At 34.6% G+C, this 21,976-nt stretch overlaps 1 protein-coding gene across 6 annotated transcripts in view; it reads left to right on the top strand.

The window, feature by feature from the left end:
- SCN2A (sodium voltage-gated channel alpha subunit 2) overlaps nt 1–21,976 on the top strand; it is a 79,169-nt gene that overhangs the window by 50,805 nt on the left and 6,388 nt on the right. For all 6 annotated transcript variants that reach the window (XM_061343668.1, XM_061343648.1, XM_061343679.1 and 3 more), the window contains 7 exons: nt 9,767–9,887; nt 10,161–10,315; nt 11,242–11,415; nt 13,751–13,873; nt 18,627–18,908; nt 19,450–19,503; nt 20,540–20,677. In XM_061343668.1, the coding sequence (XP_061199652.1) occupies nt 9,767–9,887; nt 10,161–10,315; nt 11,242–11,415; nt 13,751–13,873; nt 18,627–18,908; nt 19,450–19,503; nt 20,540–20,677 (1,047 nt within the window). The remainder of the gene's footprint in view (nt 1–9,766; nt 9,888–10,160; nt 10,316–11,241; nt 11,416–13,750; nt 13,874–18,626; nt 18,909–19,449; nt 19,504–20,539; nt 20,678–21,976) is intronic.

Raw genomic sequence — 21,976 nt, 5'->3', positions numbered from 1 at the left:
TCTAGCAATTCTCACCTTGAAATCCATTTTTGTACAGACTGCAATACTCATTTAGTCATATTTTCTTGTTTCTTTAATGTCTTTAATAAATGTCTTTATTATTCTTTTTGAAATATTTATTTTTGCAGATTGTTTGTGTATTTATCTTACTCTTCAAAACCATGATCTGAGTGCAAACCAAAGCAGAAGTTACTGTAGTTTAACTTTTAATTGTTGTATGTAATGAAGAAGGTGATTATATGAAAGTTTATTGGTCTGAATGTAGTATTTTTGTTGATTCTATTCTATAGTTGTTCACGGGATAAGAAAAAGAATCTTCTTCAGGCAATTTTATAGCACATAGGGCTACTGCAGTGTCCTGTCTTTCTATTGATCTGCTGCTGTTCTATTGTCCCATTGTTCACAGTTTCAGAACTTACTGCTGCCAAAGGAGCAGCAAATTCTACTGCTAATCTCAGCAAATTCCACCTGTCAGTGAGATTATCCATAATGGTTGCATATGGCAGGAATGGCACAGGTTATTTTTCTTTTTGTATATCACATAGTTTCTTCGTATGAGTATGGTCCTTCTGGGTTTCTTCTTTTTTCCTGCAAACCATGTTCAAGTCCATCTATCATTTTCAGCCTTCTCCCTATTTAGCAACTAGTGATAGCCAGAGGATGTATTGAAAGTTGGGGAATGAGGTATGTTAAATTGGAGAATAAAGTATCTCAAGTTGGAGAAAAAAGTGTCTTGAGTTAAAGTTCAGTACTAGGAAACAGAATACTTTGTATTTCTTCATCACAAAATATTTATTGCTATCTTGCTGGAGTAACAAATACCTATCTGTCATTCCATATTTGCCTGTAAATTTAGTATAGTACTTTCTGTTTCAAGGGTGCTGCCAACCTAAACCTATAATTTTTCATAAAACATTCCAAATGGCTCAATTGGAAAGTGTGATGAACATACTGTTAGTTTATTCTGCAGATACTGTAACTGGTAATGATGCTTCATATTACACTATTATATGAATGTCACTAAAAGAAAATGCAGACAGTCTGGGATGTTGGACGTGAAGTCCCAGTATGATGAGAAGGATGCACTCAGGAAAACTCTATTCACTTCTTTGGTGCTTCCGCCTATGTCAGATTAATTTCGATAATTACTGGTTCTGATACCACCACTACTCATGGTAGCAGTAAACTATGTTTTAAATGGTCCTATATACTTTTCCTGTAGTTGTTCTTTTTTAAAAGTTATGAAGTTATGTACATATTAACTGAAGTTATATCAAAATAAATGATAACTGATAGTTTTTAAGTGGCAACTTCTCAAAAAGTAATTTGGAAGTGTAATTGGATCTACTAATTTAAATACTGTATGTCTAACATTACTTAGAAAGAAGTAATTAAAAATTTTCATTAGTGATTATTAGATTATATAGCTGCTGAAGTCTGGTTTTATGTGTAGTCACAAGACTTATGTACTAGTGCAGGATTCTCCATTTCTTGTGCTGAAGCTACAGTTGTGCAGAAAATAATTTGTGATTCGCGGAAAAGTGGTAGCAAGAAAGAACATGACTTTTGGTAGTGCCTAATGACTTAGGCATCTGTTTTGAGAATGAAATGTTTCCCTGCTACAAAATCTGTTTATAATTTTTAATACAAAATTTTTATATTTTCATTATATTTATTGTATTATATATTTATTGTATTATTGTTTTAATATAATTAGTCAATAGTCGGGCTAAAATGCAGAAATGGCCTTGTAATAGGGCGGCGCCTGAACCTGAATTCACATATGAATTCCCCGATAACCAGGATTCTTACTTTTTTGCTTCTTTTTGTAGCCTGCACAATCTTTAACTATTTGCTACACAAGAGCATTATGTCAGTAGAAGAGATGGAGGATGCACCTTACTCAAACCTATAGGCTGGTGGTGAGCAAGACTGAGTATGATCACAGTGACAATGGTGCATCTATTCCTGTATTGTATAACAGGATGGTATAACTGCTGACTATCTTTATTAGCCAAATCTTTCTTTTTCCCATTGGAAGGGACCCAATTATGTTATTCTACAAGGTGAAAAAATACTGAATTCCTATAGGGAAAATTTTTAAGTGGATTATGCCACATTTGAGGCATAAGCTCCAATCGTTAAGCTTCCACCATAAAAGAAAGGCTTCCTCCTCCAGATAGAATTATTTAAAAGAAAACAGTGTCCTCATTGCATTTTTGAAGGCACTTAATCTCGTAAATGCGTGTGTTAATCATGGTTCAGGAACTGTAAACTGATCAGGTGATAAAACAAAGAAATTGCGTTCTCAGGAATGAGCTAGTGCCAAGCACTTTTGACTGATAAAGCCTGGAACTATTCTTTAGCATATTCAGGACCAAAATTTCTTACTCTTGCAGAATTTGAAAGTAAAAAATTGAAGGGAAACATGTAAAAATTTCAGGCACCCTCAAGAGAGACACAGTAGTTAAGCAAAGACACTGCAAGCATATTTCTTATTTAAGTGCCTAAATTTCAAATAGATTTTAATAACAAAAGTGCATATCTTTATCTTAATCCTAGTTCCTACTCTTCACTTGACTGATGTTATCCTGTGTTTTTTATATAGAGAAGACTGATGACTTATTATTCATAGGACCAGCAGTCTTGTTATGAAAATGATCCAAAGCAAATGAAAGAACTTTTTGAATTAAAAAAAATTACTGCAAATGGCTTTTTTGTTTGAGGCCTCCTCTTATTTGTCATGCCATAAAGTGCCTTGCATTTCTGCCCTCTCGTGTTTTCTCATTTATATGATTCTGCTGCTATTCAGTGTTGATCTGCCAGTTACTTCATAGCTTGCACTACAAATTGAATGAACTGAAGTCAGAAACTACCACCAAACCATGTTCAATTAGCAGTATTCCAAATGAAAGGCAGTTTAGGCATCCGTGTACTGTGAGAACATTCTGCACAAGATAGCCAGATGCTAATGTGTGTGTCTGTATGCTTTTGCTTTTCTCTTTGTATACACATGCATACACCTATTCAATGTGGTATAGGGCAATAAGCTGAATTTATACAAAGTAATTATAACTTATTAGCAAATTTTAATTAAGTTATTAATGTTTAGTGGATAACATACATCTTTTCCTTTGTTTTGATGGAAATGTTATCTAGATTATGCCTTTCTAAGAAACAATACATACTGGTACATGCTAGTAAGTGTGAATTTATAAGGAATTTTCTAGGAAATTGCCCAAAACCTAAAATAGTGTTAATTAGGAGAACATTGTGTCCATAAGAATGGTAGTGGGGGAAAACAATGTAATGAGGGAATTAGAGAATAAATCCTAACTAAAATTTTGTCATGGAAGTAAGGCCATTAATATATCTTGGGTCACTGTGCTGAGTCTGTTGTCCTGTATGTAAAGGTCCGTGGACCTGAGCTGCATTAGTACTATCCAGTATAGAAACTATAAAAATAATTTTTCCTTTTTAGGTCCTTAAGTACTGCAGGGATGGTTTATATAGAAAATTTTGTAGTGCATGTGTAGCTGTGTAATAATCAGTTACAATAATAATAATAATAGCTGTGTTATAACTAATTTATGCTAAGTGTAACTTCTAGGCTAGTAATAACACACAGATATACCGAGTTACAAGACATTTTTAAATGCTTTGAAACATATGGGATCTCCTAATGCTGTTGCAGACACCTGAATAATGTGTCTTTTACTTTAATCAGTATTCAGTGCAAAAAAACAGAGGTGCTGTGTTGTGAACTTCATTTCCTGCCATTCTTACTTCTCACAGGAGTAGAACCAAGCTGGATCAGTCAAGCGGGCAGCTCTGGTGCCTTTTAGCGAGGCAGAGCATCGTGTCACCAGTTTTACCCAGGTTACCTAAACAAGTTATACATCTATGCGTATATACTATATAATCACTTTTTTAATGGATATTGACTGGCCTGCATGCTCTTCAGCTATGATCTTGTCCCATTCATTGCAATAAAGTACAAACATGCACAGCTGCTCTCTGCTGAGTCACGAGACTCCCATCACAGCATGGTCAGGCGAGATCGGCAGCCACAGTATTTCTGTGGTTCAGATGGCATACTTTCCATGATATTTTAATAATGTTTTTACAGTGCATGCTATGTACCTTTCCCAGTCTTGATGGTAAAGTTTCAGGATTCTCTTTTTGAAGGGTTTTCCTTCATTTTGAAGGAAGACAGAATATGTAACACATAAGCTATATTTCTCATCAGAAGCTTATGTAAGTCCATCTGTAAATTGTGCTGATAATGAAAAGCTGGTAGCTGTTTTGGAATACGTTCCTACTGTTGTATTTTAGCTTACAATGGAGGTAACTTGCAAACTCATGATAGTCACTTCTTTATTTTTCATATTTCTTTTTAGAAGTGCTTTTCTTCAGTACTTATATAAGCATTTAGTTATTTTGGAGATTAATATGCAGAACATGAAGCACCATTAAGCATGAAATTCATTTAATTTCCAGTCTAAGCATGTGACCATCATTGAGTTAAAAAAAGTTCATACAAAATTGGTATTTGGCTGGTTGAACATTCAGAGATCAGTTCTGCTCTTACTTACACCCACACTTACAAGTGTAGATAGAGGTGCAAAGAGAAAACTGATAGCAAGATCTGGCCCAATTCAGTCTTACCATAGCTCTTCAATTAATGCTTACAAATTGTCTTACCTCTCCAAACATCTAAAATTGTCTGCCCTGACAAATTTATTCTCATCAGTGATAATGTTCCACAGTCAAGTGAGTAAGTTACTGATGTTGGACCAAAAGGTTCTGAACTTTAGTATTAATTACATCTCACCTATTAAACATTGTCTTAATATTTGCGACACCGTAGTTCTGCAATGCTGCTTCCAGTTTGGTAGATCAGTGGAATTAAAATATTATTATTGCATAGCTTTTTGTCTTGCATTTTATAAGGAATTATTTGTCTTCTAAGTAATATTTTTATTTTAAAATATTAATTTTTCAGAATCCTTTGATACTCTGAAGAATTTAGGTTTGGAATTGTTTGTGAATTGGTCACATTGTATTGGCATATTGTGGTTCACAGTGGATGATATTGTTAATGTTAGACTTAATTGGAGTTAGCTTAATTGATCCTTATAAACAGCAGTCCCTTGCTCTGTGTCAGAAATATCCTTTCACTATTGCTTGTGTGAATCAAAGGGCCTTTTTAAGTAGCTTCCAGTGGAAGTGCTTTTGCAAATATTTCCACTGCTATTTACGACGCTTTTGCTATCATCCAACATTCTTGCAAATATTTTTACTTATGAAATGCTCATAACTAAGTAGATCAAAGGACTTATAAATAGCAACAGAGTACAGAGTGTACTATAATTTAGTGAACCTGTTTTTCTGCAGTATTTGCAAACAATAATCATCACAGTATTGTTTTGGTTTGATTTTAAATGTTCTGGTTTTTTGAACTGATAGAGTTATTATGCCTGACTGTATAAACACTAGAGAGAGTGTTATCCAGATTCCATTAATTATATCAGTGGAACTATGACAATATTTACCACTTGGTCAATTTTATAGGTGATATGGTTGTACTGAAAAAAAGACTGGATAAGTTTGTCTATAGTATTGCCATTTATATTACAGAACATCTCATTTTCATACTGACATACACACAGCACTGAGAAAATAAAACCAATACAATTTCCGTTATTTAACATTTTCACAGGCATTTGGGAGGAAAGCAAAACCAAAATGGTGGTTTCTGTTGGCATCATCTTCTTGCTTATGTCTGTTCTGTTCTTTGCTCCTTCAGTCCTTAAATTATGATTTCAACAGCTATTAGTGGCATCCTGGGCAATCATGAAATTTCAGGCTTTGTCAAAAATGTTAACATAAGAGCTGTTCAGCTACTCTCAGATAATCATCTTTGAAAGAAAGAAAGAAATGTTAGAACCTCCAAGTGTCCTGGCTGTAAGTGAAGCAGAATTGTATGAATCTATGAGATGTTGCTGTGGTTCAGAAAGTAATTATGTCAAAAACTACCTGACCTAATCTTGGCTGCTGCTTTTGCAATGCTGCTCTGATAGGCGAGCTGCTTTCCACTTTCAGTTTCTATCTTGAACCTAAACCAAAATATGTATCTCATACTATACTGGATTGCTGACTAAAGCATGACTGGCAAGGCTGTTGGTAGAAGTGACAAAAAAGGTATCTCTCTACGTTAATCAGTATACTGCTGCTTTAGAACCATGTAAGTACTTTTGTCCCCTTATTGTTTTCTGTGAAAAGGAGATGGAGTACATACAGTCTGAGGTTTTGCAAAGTAGATTTCTCTGAAAATAATTTCCTTAGCATACTTTTCAGAAAGAATCTATCATCCTAACTTTCAGAGTGTCTAACACTTGGCCCTCTAAGTATCTTTTAATCTGGGTCACTCAGTATTTTTGAAACCTAAAACTATGGTATAAAAAAGGCTTTAAAAGGACTTGCTACTATATCTAAGAGAATTTTTTGGCCTGATGATTCTCTTGTTTCTGCAGGCTTATTTTTTAAAAAGCTATATACATATTAAGCAATGTATACATGCATACATGTATAGAAATGCCTAAATCGAGTTTTTGTAATGCTGGTGCGCAGAGAAGAATTTATCAAGTACAAAGGTAACCTTGAGATATGCTAAGGTAAAGAATTGCAACATAAACTACATACCTAACATATCAGAGTCTGCAATTAGGGGTAGTCTAGCTATCCAGCTGTATTCTATATGTACGAACACTGGCAAGATGTATTAAGTGGTAGAAAAAGTTTTCCTATATATTAAATCATATGAAAAAACATAGTCAGCAATAACATGGTCCATTCCCATGTGATGTTGTGTTGAATACTTAGAAATCAGTAGAACATCCTCGTGTCTGCTGCTTTATACCAGAGCAGAAGTTTGCTGTGGAAATAGTGATTGTTAGTGAAAAGTTTTACTAGCATACTGAACTTAACTGATTTTCTAAAATCTTAAGGTTTTGTATCATAAAACCTTCCTAGCTGTTTCTAATGCACATGAAATTTTATAAATATTGTATAGAATGCCATACATTAAATACAATGTTTAAAATAACAAACAAAAAATAACAACAATTTATGTTGAAATTCTTAATTTTTCTTACACAAATGATACTGAATTATTACAGATTGAGTTTATTGAATAATTTTTTATAATATGCATCTTCATATACTGATCAGGTTGGGCCTAAATTCAGCTATAGCAGAAGAGCATGCTAAGGAAATACTCTGTCACGTCAACAGAAGAGGAACTGAATTCTCAGTGGGCTAAGTTATTTAATTGTTGTGTTTCAAGTATCAGTTGCTGTTGATTCATTTTAGGATTTTTCTGTTTAGCTTAACTCCTGTGATTACTATTACAGCTCTTTAAAAGAAGTATACCAGATTTTCAGTGAGAAGATACTTGTAAGCTACAACTCACCATACATACATACTGCCCCCCATGAATAAAGATGGCTTTCTGATGTTCTTATATTTGACTGTTCTACTGATAATTTTCTACTTTTTCTACCTGATTTTATTGATCTCTTCTTATAGTGGATATCTCTAATCTTCCATCTCGAGCTGTTAGTCTTATGCCATTGCAATAATAGGAATTCACTACCCTTTCTTAAACTAACTGCGTAATAGCTGAGCTACTGAAATCTTCATGTTACGACAAAATAATGGGCAGTATAGGTCGTTCAAAATTACGGGTTAACCAGTTCATAATTTTCCTTTGCTCTGCTACTATACAGCATTCTGCTAAAAATGCTGCCCAGATTGGAATGATGCAAGCAACATATTAGGAAAACTCCACATAATGCAAACAGATAATCATGTCTCAGTTTAAAAGATATTTACTGTATTGTATTGATAAATGCTGATTTTTAACACCGTATATAAATTTCTTTGGAATGTACCTTGTGTTTATGGTATTTCTGGCCTCTCCTCAAACTGATGATTGACTTCCACTGATGTTTAAATTCTGTGGTACTTACTTAAGAACTAAAGTATTTATTCTATACATTCCAGTTTCTCTATTTTAGAGGCAGTATTCCACAATCACCAAACTGCCATGCATTATCCATAATTTGGATATGTTATAGTGGGGAATTTGTAATAATAATCTGCAGAAAAGTATTCATCCATGGTTTTGTACATTGGACCTAGCCTCTTAGATGCTAAAGCTTATGGACAAACATAAGACATGAATATGTAAAATTGGATTTTCAAAGAAACGAAATGGGTGTGCAGATGTCACTGAAATTGCATACATAATACACCATACAATAAATGTTTCAATTTGTTTGGTCTTCCTCTAAAACGTGGGCTATAGTATACCATAGAACACAAAAATTAAAGTTAAGCCTATGTCAAAATGACAACACAGTATATTGTCAGTGTGATTCAATAAAATCAGAGTGGGGAAGAAAGGAATTAATCTTTTTTGTTTGAAGAACATACTTAATATTGTCTGCAATGTAAAATCCCATTAAATCTTACGATACTTTCTGTTTTCACATACTAATATTGTTTACATTTCCTTTACAAACAAACATACAAAAAATGTATACAATTTGGAGCTTCTCAAACATGTTTTAAAAGAATAATGCCTCTAACTGAAGTTTTAAGCGTCAGCAAAGATATAGTTTTAATTTTGTCATGAACTCTGTCTAATATTACTTCCTTACAGACTATATTCTAAATCTGCTTACATCATTCCCTTTATAAAACTAGCTACTTATCAATGCAGCCATTTTACTGATGTTATACTCCACATAGTGATAACATTAGAAGAGCCATAAAATGCCATGATTAAACTACTTTTACTTATTATAGTACTCATACTTGTCTGTTACCAATATAATGTGACAGTGTGAAAGAATCATTTTGAAGATTTGATTATTGGTATGATTCATTGGTGAAGTATTGTTTTATGACAGTACTATTTTAAAAGCACTGGTTTGCTTTTTTTAATTTAGTCTTCAAAAAATAATTAAAAAAAAAAAAAAAGGGCTTTTATAGGGATTGGACATGTATGTTTACTGTACCAAAGTAATAAGTAGTTTCAAAATGCACAATAAATTCAGAAAATGCATTGGCAAGTGAGAATGCAAAATATCAGCTACTGCTCTTAAAGCTTCTCTTTTGGAAATAAATAGAATTTAACTATCCTATGCAACTCATAATATGTGTTTTCATGTCAATGATAATGAAAAGCTTATATTTGAACTTTTTAGATTTTACAGACTTGATAGCATAACATTCACTTGAGACATGAAAATACATCTGTGCAGCTTGCTGTTGGTTTGGTCATAACGTTGGAAAATTATTTGTATTAACACATTCTCTCTGAAGTGTAATCTAAAATGCAGCCACATGATTGGAATAATTAAACAGTACCAAGTGTGGGAGGCACTCATTCCTAACTTACTGAAATTTCAATTCAGAATTCATATGTGTGGCTCAAAATAGTAGTCTAATGTCAGCAATTCCTTGTATGAAAATATCAACATATTTTCAATAGGGAAAATGCACATTTTGTAGTTTCTAATCTTGTGACCTCACCTGTAGTAGAGCAATTTGGCATTATGGACTATAGATAAGAAATTATTTTAACGTCAAAGCGCGGAATAAATGCAAAATATGTTGGTATGCATTTCAAATATGAGCTTCTATTCAAAATAGATAAAATTGAAAAAGAAAAAAAAATGTGGGGTTTCATTCACAGAAATTAAATGCATCCAGTTCATCAGAAGGCAGCACAGTTGATATTGGACTACCTCCAGAAGGGGAACAGCCAGAAGCAGAACCTGAAGAAGTTCTGGAGCCAGAGGCTTGTTTTACAGAAGGTACGGAAAGCAAATTGTATGCAAGGCGATTACTCCTAACTGTGTTGTTTTGGGCTGGATTCCATTTTTGTTAAAAATCAAGGAGAAGCTTTATTTTGGGAGGTATTATAAGAGTTACAAAACTTTAAATATTGAAACAAAAATTCTCAAATAGGAGATACTTATTTACAAGCATCTATTGCAGTAGCACTGAAATAAACCAAATTAATTTGGTTCATTGTGATTCCTAATAAATACTTACCTTATTCTGACAAAATGTATTGTTGCACTTAGGCTGTGTGCGGAGATTCAAATGCTGTCAAGTCAGTGTAGAAGATGGGAAAGGGAAAATCTGGTGGAATCTTAGGAAAACCTGCTATAAAATTGTTGAACACAACTGGTTTGAGACCTTCATTGTCTTCATGATTCTTCTCAGCAGCGGTGCTCTGGTAAATTCTATGTAGAACTATTGTGTCAATTTTAAGCAGCAAGCATTTAGAATTCCAGATAAGTATGCAACTGCATGTAATATATCAGAATTTAATATCCAGTTCATAAATGTCCTAATATCAAGATTTATCAACAAGTGTTTGGCATTTTTTTACGATACTCAGGAGTTTGCTCACAGGCTAAGAAACAATTTTTTTTGTAAGTTAGTGTTAATGGAAGTAAGACATCAGTTATATCAGACTGGTATTCACATGTATTCATATTGATGATTTTTTTTTTTGGTCTTATACACATTTAAAGTAAAGCATAGCTGAGCTAGGAACTTATCAACAGTAACATAAATTATCAAACTGAGATGTAAAGTGCCAATGTGATACTGTCAAGCATTTGCCACTTCCTTGTAGCAGCAGCAAAATATAGTTTACTTGCTACACTTGGGACAATGCATGGTGATTTACTGACAATGTAGACAGTTGTGGGTTATTTTAAGAGAATTATTCATCTCTGTTCAGGATTGCTTTAGGGGTTAGTGTATACAGTTTGGTTTCAATTATTAGTTCCTCAAAAAAATCTATATCTGAGAGTAATTTTTAAATCCCTTACGTATTTTTGATATAAAGTTGTAGCTACCACAAATAAATCCATATGTGAATAAGACACTGCTGTCCATTAAAATGAGATTTGGAGGTATTACAGAAGTTTTCTGGATCACTGTTCAGGTACACTGAAAGCTGGATACTGTGTTTGGACCCAGCTTTATGAAAAGACTACAGTAAGGAGTGAAGGCAAAAGCTGTGCTTGACAGAAGGATATATGTCTTATCATCCCATATATCTTTCCAATTATTTTTTTTTCTTGGCTACTGTATGCCACATTGCAAATTGTGAAGACCTTTAATTATATCTTCAGAAATCTTTTTTCACAGGCATTTGAAGATATATACATAGAGCAACGTAAAACTATCAAGACCATGCTGGAATATGCTGACAAAGTTTTTACTTATATCTTCATTCTGGAAATGCTGTTAAAATGGGTGGCTTATGGCTTTCAAACCTATTTCACTAATGCGTGGTGCTGGCTGGACTTCCTGATTGTTGACGTATGTATTCTTTTTCATGTTCTCTAAGACAGGTGCTAAAAATCAGAGTATTAGGGTTTCAGGATAAGCCTTCTGTTCTATTCAGTGGAAACTATTTTAAAACTATTGCTGTGGTATGGTTTATAACACTGTTCAGAAAAGTAAAACTATTTAGAAATGCTTATTACTCTAGAGAGGTTTTGTTAATATTCTCTAGTTTTATGAAGTGGTAATGCTTATTGAAATAATTTATTGAAATAATGCTTTTTTCATGGTATAGAAAGGATGCTGTTTATGCTCTTCATTTTTTACTGTATAGGGAATTTACATATTTCAAAGTAATTTCTTTAGAGCTTTCTAACATTCTAGTGAATTACTGTAAGTGATACTGTGTAATATGAAAGGAAGACACTGCTAGGAACTCTCACCTCCAGTATACTATTCAGTACTATTAACACTTTTCACTGCATCACATGGGCGACCTTGAGACATTTGGAGAACTGTGGATGAGCACCCTTAGAATGGGCTTTCAGATGATTTTCAAAAGGCTGCACCACCAATGGGCAAGTGCATATTGTCTATAGCAGATCTAGTGCCAAGTGCCCTGTAATTTCAAGTCTACATGCTGACCAATGCAGGCACAGTACTGGATAGCATAAATGGAAGTCTACAGATCTTTAACAATACAGCATTCATTTCCCTTCCATCCCCAATAGCCTGACTACATTTGTCTGTGATAATAGGGCATCTCTCAGTTCCACATACGTAATTCCCCTAGAATGCAAGGTAAGAATATGTCTTGAATCACTTGTCATTTCATTCCAAAAGCAGCAGAAGTCTATAGAAACCTCTGTGTATCTCCCTAAAACCACAATGATATGATAGGCCATGAAGTCTTTACTATACAGAGGTTGGAAAACGTTGTAACTTTTCAATCCATACCAACATTGCAGATCCTATGATAAAACATGACTATATGCACACATAGTATTCTGTGGTTGAGTCAGTACCCTTGTAAAAGATTTAATTTTCAGGCTCAATCATCCCATGTTTAAATTACCACGACCAGCAGAACTTTAGAGACACTCGGGACAATAGATAACACTGTCATTATGTGTTTATTGTATCTATCAAACAATATTTGATTCTTGTTTGGTAATCTGTGGTTTAGTTATTTCTGTGAACTTTATAAATGACTTCATTAGATTTTCATAGCACCCTCACCCTGGTGCAATTTTTTCATGGAAAAAATTTGATCTGTGAAGCATTTTGAATTTCTGGATTTTGAACGCTCCATCCCTGGCAGCATTCAAGTCCTGGTTGAATGGGACTTTGAGCAACCTGGTCTAGTGGAAGGTGTCCCTGCCCATGGCAGGGGGGTGGAATTGGATGATCTTTACGGTCCCTTCCAACCCAAACCATTCCATGATTCTATGATTTTTTATTTTTTATTTTTTTATCTTTAGCAAGAGGATTGAGGTAACGAAGTGCAAAGTTTAATATGGAAATGAGAGAATTAAGAGGAAGGATGGAAGGGAAGGGCATTAAACAGAGGGAAATAGAAAATGGCTTGGTTTGGCTTTGGCTTTGTTGTGGGTTTTTTTCTAGGGTGACTCCTTCCCAATGGTTTGTTATAAATACATTTCTAAGAATTATTGATGAAAGATAATTGTATTATTTATTTTACAGCTACTCTAGTTTACTTATTCATCTGCCTGCAGACCAGACCAGCGTTATGCAAGCCAGAATTGATGAAGTGGTTAAAGGAGTCACAGGGAATTTAATGAAATGTGGATATGCCTAACAATGAAGCCTCTACCGTTGTCTAACAAACAGTTGATTATCAGTGTTGCTTATCCGGTTAAATATAAACAGATCTGGTAGCTATGGCTGTTGAATAAGATTTTCTGGACAACAGAAAGTTACATTTGACCAAAAGCCAGGTCTGGATATGTTTTTTTGAGAGCTTTTACATGCTCGTCAAGTTCCGAAGATACTATGGGAAATTCTGAACTAAATTGACCATTCTAATTCACCCAGCTTTTGGGAGTTTTCTTTTTTGCATGTGACTTCATTTTTCTTTAAATACCACCAAGTGTTGACTGGTTTATATGAATTTAGAAGGCCTTTTTTTTATACCATTCTACCAACATGGTTTCATCAACAGGTACTTAGAATATACTTTTATTCTACTTTGTCTGACTTGAAAGTCCTTTCTGCATTATAGAGGGATTCCTGGAGAAAGAGGTCCAGCCTTGAATCTTCTTGAGAAGTTCAGGGCACACATCATTCCCGCCATATGTTCGAAAGGATATATGAGCTAAATGAGCAATATTGCCTTTCTGTTTTTGTGTAGGTCTCTTTGGTTAGCTTAACAGCTAATGCCTTGGGCTACTCAGAACTTGGTGCGATTAAATCCCTTAGGACACTAAGAGCTTTGAGACCTCTAAGAGCCTTGTCACGATTTGAAGGGATGAGGGTAAGACAAAATGAAAGAATCTGAAACTATGCATGCATAGAAAAAATACATGCATGCAGAATGATCAGTGACAAATCCATGCAGAAATGCTACGCTATCATTGTATATATTTTGCATTTATCACTAACATATAAGCAAAAGGCTTCATCTGCTTATATGAATTCATGTGTTATTGCACACATTGTTACACTTATCGAGGCTCCTTGGCCTTTCACCCTATTTCATATTTTCCTGGAGAGCCTGAGGATCAACTGCATGGATCTATGCAATGTTACTACACAACTGAATTTATCCCATACAAATAAATCTTGCTATAGCCAGAACAGTTTAAAAAAAAAAATACTTCCTCATAAAAGTGTGTGTACATATACACACATACATATGCACATGTGTACTCCATACCAGTATAGAATATCATGCGTAGTCTACCAAATATCTTTTAACCCACTATACTGTAAATATTAACTGGGAATTTTTGTTACAGTTTAAAAGTTTTGTAACAATTTCCTATGTTACTAAGTAAATTGTCGGTGTTAAAATACCCCTCTTTGAGAATAAAGCTATTGCATTCTATTTAAAACTCTTCTAGCATATCAAAGATGGAGCTGGCTTTATGATTTCTGGCATAAATTGGTGGGTTACTGCTTTCCCTATTGATTTTAAGTTGTTGATTATAATCTGTAGACCACTAATCAGCCTGAAAACATATCTGAAGACTTTTGCTTACACTTATAGAATAGAATCGTAGAATAGTTAGGGTTGGAAAGGACCTTAAGATTATCTAGTTCCAACCCTCCTGCCGTGGGCAGTTGGGTATTCTTGTTACTGTCTCCAGCTGTTTGTTATATCGGTTATAACACCCACCTGAGACTCTCTGCTGCCCAGCTAGGCTTTCTCAATCTATTCCAGTGCAAAATCAAATTGATTAGTTTAGATCAATTCCTTAGTGCACTGAAATGGACAAAGACCTTATGGGCTCTGCTATGACATGAAAACTCAAAAATGTTTCTCTTAAGGGCAGTACTCAACAGCTGGAGATGGTATGTAACTCTTGATCCAGACAAAAGAAGTTGTCTGACTTACACCTTCAGGGCCCATCTGTCTGCCTTGGACATAAATCTAATCAGCAGATGCACCTGAGCTGAAACCCTATGGCTGTAATTAAAAGGGATCCTTGTGTGAGTTCCCTACTGCAATCACTGATCTTTGGGCACCCCAGGTTATAAACTGATAAGCAAATTTATAAGTCAACTACAAATTGGTGAGCTTCTGAAGAAAATGTGGTGCTCTATGTGTGTGTGGGAAGACTTCAACAGGCTTTGATTGAAGGTTATAAATTAAAATAGAAAATACCACTTCCTTGCCTCCAACAAATGTTTGGAACTAACTTTGCTAAAGCAAATTTGAAAATCTGAGATGCTTGTATCAGACATAAGGACTATCTAAAACATCAGTAGTCTCTTGCTAAAGAACACATTCGCTGTTGGAGTTTTTTGAGCAAATGATTAGCAAAGAAAAAAATCCTAAATACAAAATATTACAGATTTTATATGCATAGTAAATTGATTACGTGGCAATCTAATGTGGCAAGCTAAAATCAAACACTTTGTCATGAAGGCTTATGGGTGATTGTCAATCCCATAACTTTAATGTTGGTGTTAACTTTACCTACTGATTTGACATGATCTGCTGTGTTTCTTTGTAAAATACCCAGATAAGGAGGAGATGTATGCCTTCAGCAAAAGATATAATAAGAAGTAGTGGGTGAAGTTAGATAACTTTTATTAAACAGGTAATTAACCATTGAATTTGAAATTTTCCTATAGATATAATGCATTTGCTTCATTTAAACTAATTAAATTAAGGCTTATTGTCTTTAAAGATATAGTAGCTCAAGCTGGTGAAGAAATTAGTGTGAGACAATTTTAAGGCCTGATACATGGGAATTCAAGATGTCTGTTCCTGGCATAGTAATTTAATGGGTATTTAATATCTGTGAACTGAAAATATGACAATAAAGTATGGTGCACATTTTTGCACAGATACTTAAAATTACTTCCAGAGTGAGCATTATACTTCCTATATAAAACGAAGAAATTCCATTCCACACATCTAAAATTTTTAATCGACTATGCTGTTTCCTAGGTTCAGGACTTGTGTCTGCCTGGACTAATACTGAATAAAAAACATTGCCCCTATGGAAGATACTATGTTTCCCCTGCGTTTTCCCATCACTACTATTGCTAGGGAAATATACTTTACACTTGGGACTTCATGAAAGTAACCTGTGGGAGCATAATTTGTCTGTGGTCTGTACCAAGCAGTATTACTTACTGCTGTATGGTGCTAGGGTGCTAGGCGCATACTACCCTTTTCTTCCTTTTTTTTTTTTAACCAGTAAACAATGTTTTCAATGTCTTTCTAATGCTTTCCCTACTTTCACTTGCTGTCAGACCTTGCCATCTTTTCTTACACCCCTGCTACCAATGGATCAGTGTTTTCAGTGATGCCCAGCAGCCTTGTTTTCAGTGTCTTCAAATGATCCATATTAAATACTGGTCCTGCTATAGCTTTAGGACTCAGACTAAATACAGAGAAAGTAGGTCAGCTGTAGAAATCCAGCAATTAAAGAAAGAAGAATATGACTGGACCTGTAGCTGTAGCAGAAAGAGGAACAAAATTCTTGGGTGTAATGAGACTGAGAGCTTGAGGACAAATATTTTCACTTCATTAACTATCCCTTTATCTCTCAATAATTATACTTGATGGATTATATTATTAAATTTAAAAAACCCTCTACTTGTATTTTAAGTAGAAGAACTGAGACACCTTTAAATAAAAATAATGTGAAAATAATAACTAACACATATTTGGAAAATATTCCCAAACTGGGAAAAAATGATGTTGTCATTAATTATTCCAGTCAAACTTCCCACTGAAACCAGTGAGTTCATGGAATTCCAATTTTAACTAATTCACCAGTATTATGAAACTATTCATTTGTTCAGGACAAACTACTCCTCACAGCCTTCCACAGTCATGTAATTGACAAAGCTGGTAGTAACAGCACTGTTGAAATAATCTGAATAGATGTATCCATTAGTCAGGAAATCCTCTCTGCCTGGCTGATAAGTGAAAAAATGCTAGATTATTTTTGCTTATTGATTTATAGTAGGTATTGATAAGGTGATTATTAGTATAAAAAAATTATATCTATATATTTTACTTTCTGCATTATAAAATAAGCACTTATTACAACATTTGATTTAAAATATGTGGCAAAGTAAAGTATGGAAGCTTTGGGCTTCATCCACCATTCTGTGCTTTTTATTGAGTCAGAGAGTAATTTACACTGAAAGAGACCTCATTTGATCCAGTTCCTAAATTTAACAATTTTGTTGAGGTCCTATTATCCAAAGTATGTGTCACCCCAAAGAGGTATTGTTTTGGCAAGAATGGTGCACTGAAAGTAAAATAAGTATTTCTCCTTTCCTTCAGCCCAATCAGCCCAATCTACTATATGGTGTATATGGTGGTGGTTCATCACCTACTCTTAACATTCAAAGGTTTTATTTTCTATTCTGAAAAATGGCAAGGAATGACTACTTTTTACAAGTAATTGAATCTATCAAACCTGTTAACTGCAGATACAAATGTAACACCAAAATATTTTAGAGGCTAAGCTACACATCTGTATTTCAGATAGAAGTAAATACCATAGTGTGCTAAGAGATCTGCTGTAGTACCTACATCGTATAAACTAAATGAATTATAAACAATTACATCTACGTAACATTTAATGTCCTGCTTTTTTAAAACAAAGTCTTCATTAGGTTCTAAGGATCTGATTCAGTTGTTTTGGCAAAAGTGACAACAGTGCTCCATAGTTATTAAATCCTGTATTGTTAGACTTAAAATCAGATTTAAAATGGGACTTAGCTAATCTAGCAGTTTATCAATTCCATCTTTAATTAAATCATTCTCATTCAGAATGGACCTACTTTCTCCTTAATTTTATTTTCTTCACTATTTTATTTTTATTCTGGCATGCTTTTTATCATTGTTTATCATCATACATTAACTCATTTTCCTATTTTTCTTTCCTGATTTTCCCAAAAATTCATTTGGGAATTATGTCTAGTCTCTTCTTTCTTCAAGTCTTATCTGCTACTTGCCTGAACTCTACCAGCAATTCTGTGTTCAGATGAACGTATCTGCTTTTCTGATTTTATATATAACCATTCAAATGAATATGCATATATCCCTCAGTTTTATCTAAAAGAAATCTTAAAATCACTTTTGAATAAAAACTTGCTCAGTAGTAATAATGATTTTGACTGTTTCTCCAGTAAACATGTAATAGAAAAAAATTGGTTTTGTTGCAATCAGTCATTAGAAATATTACGGATATGGTTTTGCAGACATACATGAAGTAGATATTTTATTAAAAAAACAGTATATGATGATTTTGTTTGTGAGGTGATTTTTTTTTTTTTTTTAGTTAATTCTTCCTGTTTGTTCTTTTTCCCATTCTTTAAAGCCACCACTTGCTAATGTTTGTATGGCTGTTCTTCTAATTACATTGACATTTTGTCTTTCCTCTGTACTGCTTTTTGTACTTGATACTCTCAACAATTAAAAAAGTGTAACACAGCTTTTAGAGTTAAAATAGAGTGTTACATTTAAGAAAGTCTGATGAAGCATTTATGAGACTGGTGCCTGGGTTCTTATGCTGTCTCTCCTTATACTGTAGGTGGTTGTGAATGCCCTGTTAGGAGCAATTCCATCCATTATGAATGTGCTTCTTGTTTGCCTTATATTCTGGCTGATCTTCAGTATCATGGGAGTAAATCTGTTTGCTGGAAAATTTTACTACTGTGTTAACACTACAACTGATGAGAGGTTTGATATCAGCCAAATCAACAACTATAGTCAATGTGAGGAGCTCATAAAAAACAATGAAACTGCCCGATGGAAGAATGTGAAAGTTAACTTTGATAATGTAGGCCTTGGTTATCTTTCTCTGCTTCAGGTGGTAAGTCGCCACTTTTAAATTTTTATTTCTCTTTCTATATCACTGTTGTTTACTTGTAGCAGTAAAAATTAATTTTCTGTTATTTCTTGCTTTTGAAAATCTTGTCTCTCACTTCTTGGTTTATAATTATATAATGTGGGATAAATCCATGACTCTACAGAAATAATACAAAGCATAGAGGCTATGCTGACTATGAGAAAAAATATGTAATTCAAAACTAATTTGCCTGCACTGAATCTGTATCAAGTGTACCTACTTTCCTCATACACAGAAAAATAAGTTTTATATCAGATATTATTCGTAATTGATAAAAGCTCTTAATAAATGCTGTGTTGTCTACAGTCAGATATTAGAATTTGCTTGCAATTCTTGTATATGAGTAAAACATTCAATGGAAGGGAAGAGTCAGTTGTTAATATTGCATTGTGCTGGTGTTTATGATGAGCACTTAAAGAAACATAGTCTTTAGCTCTCAAGCAAAGTTTCTGACAAGCCATTTTACAGGAAAAGCATGAGGTAAACACCAGTGTTCTGTTTATAGGCTACATTTAAAGGATGGATGGATATCATGTATGCAGCTGTGGATTCTCGTAATGTAAGTATAGTCCTGTGAGTCCATTTGTTTTGACTGTGCAAGCTCCAAGATTTAAGAATATGATTTTAACATCTTTCAGAAATAACAGTGAAGATGAGAGAACAAGGAGTTATTATAGTTTTGTAGTTACAGAAAATGGAAACCGGAGGAAAAGTACATGAGACAAAGAAGGCAGAGAAGCATTCCTAGAGAATTCCATGTTCTCTATTGTGCAGTTGGACCAAATTCCTCATTTCCACAGTAGACTTATCTATTGCTGTGAAATGCCTTTTCCTCCTTTCATTATGTGCATTGAGGCATTATTTACATTTGGAAACAGGCACTGATACCCAGCTTAGAGATGATTTTTTGTAGCACTGATCTTTTTATAAAGTTGAGACTTTCACTGTGCTCAGCAAGCTCTGACTCCTTTCTTAAGGGCATGGTCCCTGTTCTTAACTAGGCCTGCCTGTGCACTTTCTTACCCTTTTGCCTTCTTCTTGCTCTTGGTGAAAGTTGTCATCTAATTCTGAGTGAAAAATTGAATAAATTGTACTGGCAAAGCCCCAGATTTTCTGATAAGCTACACTCACAGTGGGAGGCCCGTTGTAGTAACAGTAAACATGCATAGCTGTACCAAGAAAATATACGTACTCTAAACATGGCTTGGATGCCTCTCTTCCATAATCCAGGACAGTTTCCTGAGTACCTATACTAGTGAAAGCTCCACAAGCTCACATCAGGGGCCTCCCATGAGATACATAGAAATTTTACAGCTTTATAGGCTGGTGTTTCCTGTTGCCTGTAGACGTAGAGCCTTCAGTGTTTATTCTATGCTCATATCAGCCAGTTACATTTTTTTAAATGAATTACCAAGTTTGATAGCCAAGTTCTTTGTCAAGAATGTAACTTCATAGATTGAAGATCAGTGGGATAGATACGTGGGAACTTGACCATAAGAGGAAAAGATCGGAGTGGCAAAGCCCTAAATTCTATCCAGATATTGATTCTGTGCTCACAGTTAAATTAATGTTTAGTTTTTACGCCTTTTTTGCAGGTTTTGGATCAGCCTAAGTATGAAGATAACCTGTACATGTATCTTTACTTTGTCATCTTTATCATCTTTGGATCATTCTTTACCTTGAACCTTTTCATTGGTGTCATCATAGACAATTTCAACCAGCAGAAAAAGAAGATAAGTACTTCCTTGTTATTTTGAAAAGAAAGCTAAAAAATTGCTTGTTTTCAGTTCACACACAATAATTTCATTCACTTTTTTAAAATTTATGATAATATGGGCTCTGCATATTGAATATGTTAAATTATTAAAGCATATGATTTGGCTTGATGTGGGTTTAATGGACAAGTGACAACATATGTCTGTCCATGGTTAGTGAAAAAACATCATTTTTGTAAAGGTGTGGATTTGGGGCTGTAATAATAAAAAGACAAACCACTTGTCATGGTTTAAGCCCAGCCATTAACTCAGAACCACACAGCCACTCACTCACTCCTTCCCTTCTTCCCCCTCTGTTCCCAGAGGGATGGGGAGGAGAATCGAAAGAACGTAAATCCCACAGGTAGAGATAAGAACAGTCCAGTAACTAAGGTATAACACAAAACTACTACTGCTACCACCAATAATAATAATGATAAGGGAAATAAGGGAAGAGAATACAACCACTCAGCACCTGCCAACTGATACCCAGCCCAACTTGAGCAACGATCTGGGCCTTCCAGGTAACTCCCCCCCAGTTTATATACTGGGCATGACGTGCTGTGGTATGGAATACCTCTTTGGCTAGTTTGGGTCAGGGGTCCTGTCTCTGCTTCCTCACGACTTCCTGTGCCCTCCTCAGTGGCAGAGCATAAGACTGAAAAAGTCCTTGATCGAAGTAAACATTACCTAGCAACAACTAAAAACATCAGTGTGTTAGCAGCGCTGTGCTCAGACTAAAGTTGAAACCACAGCACTGCACCAGCTACTAAGAGGAGAAAAATGACTGCTACAGGTGAACCCAGGACACCACTGAAATAGCTGAATGTAGCTGTAAAGACTCTTAGCTGTACTACCTTCATGTGTCAGAGCTCAGCAGTGTAGATTTTTGAACACTAGCAATAAACTTTTTATTACCTTTATTTGTACTAGTCTTTGTATTTTGTCAACACTGCCTCAGAAGGTATCAGTGTTTCAGCTGCAGAACTTACCTAAAGTACCTGGCTATGCAAAGTCTTACCGGACTGGTGGAAATGCTGTTGGATCCAAGTGCTGAAATTGATTGAGATGGAGAGAAATTATTTTTTTTCTACTTGTTCCACATATTAGTTCCAGGATCTCCTTCTTCAAGTCCTGTCCCAGCGGACGGAGAAGAGGTCGTAAAATATGACTGTCAGATACTTTGTAATTCTCCTTTGCTGCCATAGGTGTCAATTCTAAAATTTTGCCAAAATTTACTCTAGAGGAAAAACAAGAGAAGGGGATTAGAATATCTCA

This window comes from Neopsephotus bourkii, unplaced genomic scaffold (assembly GCF_033783945.1).
Source record: "Neopsephotus bourkii isolate Nb327-2 ecotype Australia unplaced genomic scaffold, CSIRO-AGI_Nbou_v1 NB_196, whole genome shotgun sequence".
NCBI lineage: Eukaryota > Metazoa > Chordata > Aves > Psittaciformes > Psittacidae > Neopsephotus > Neopsephotus bourkii.
Note: the sequence above shows the minus strand (reverse complement) of the source record. Positions and strands in the feature narration are given on the sequence as shown.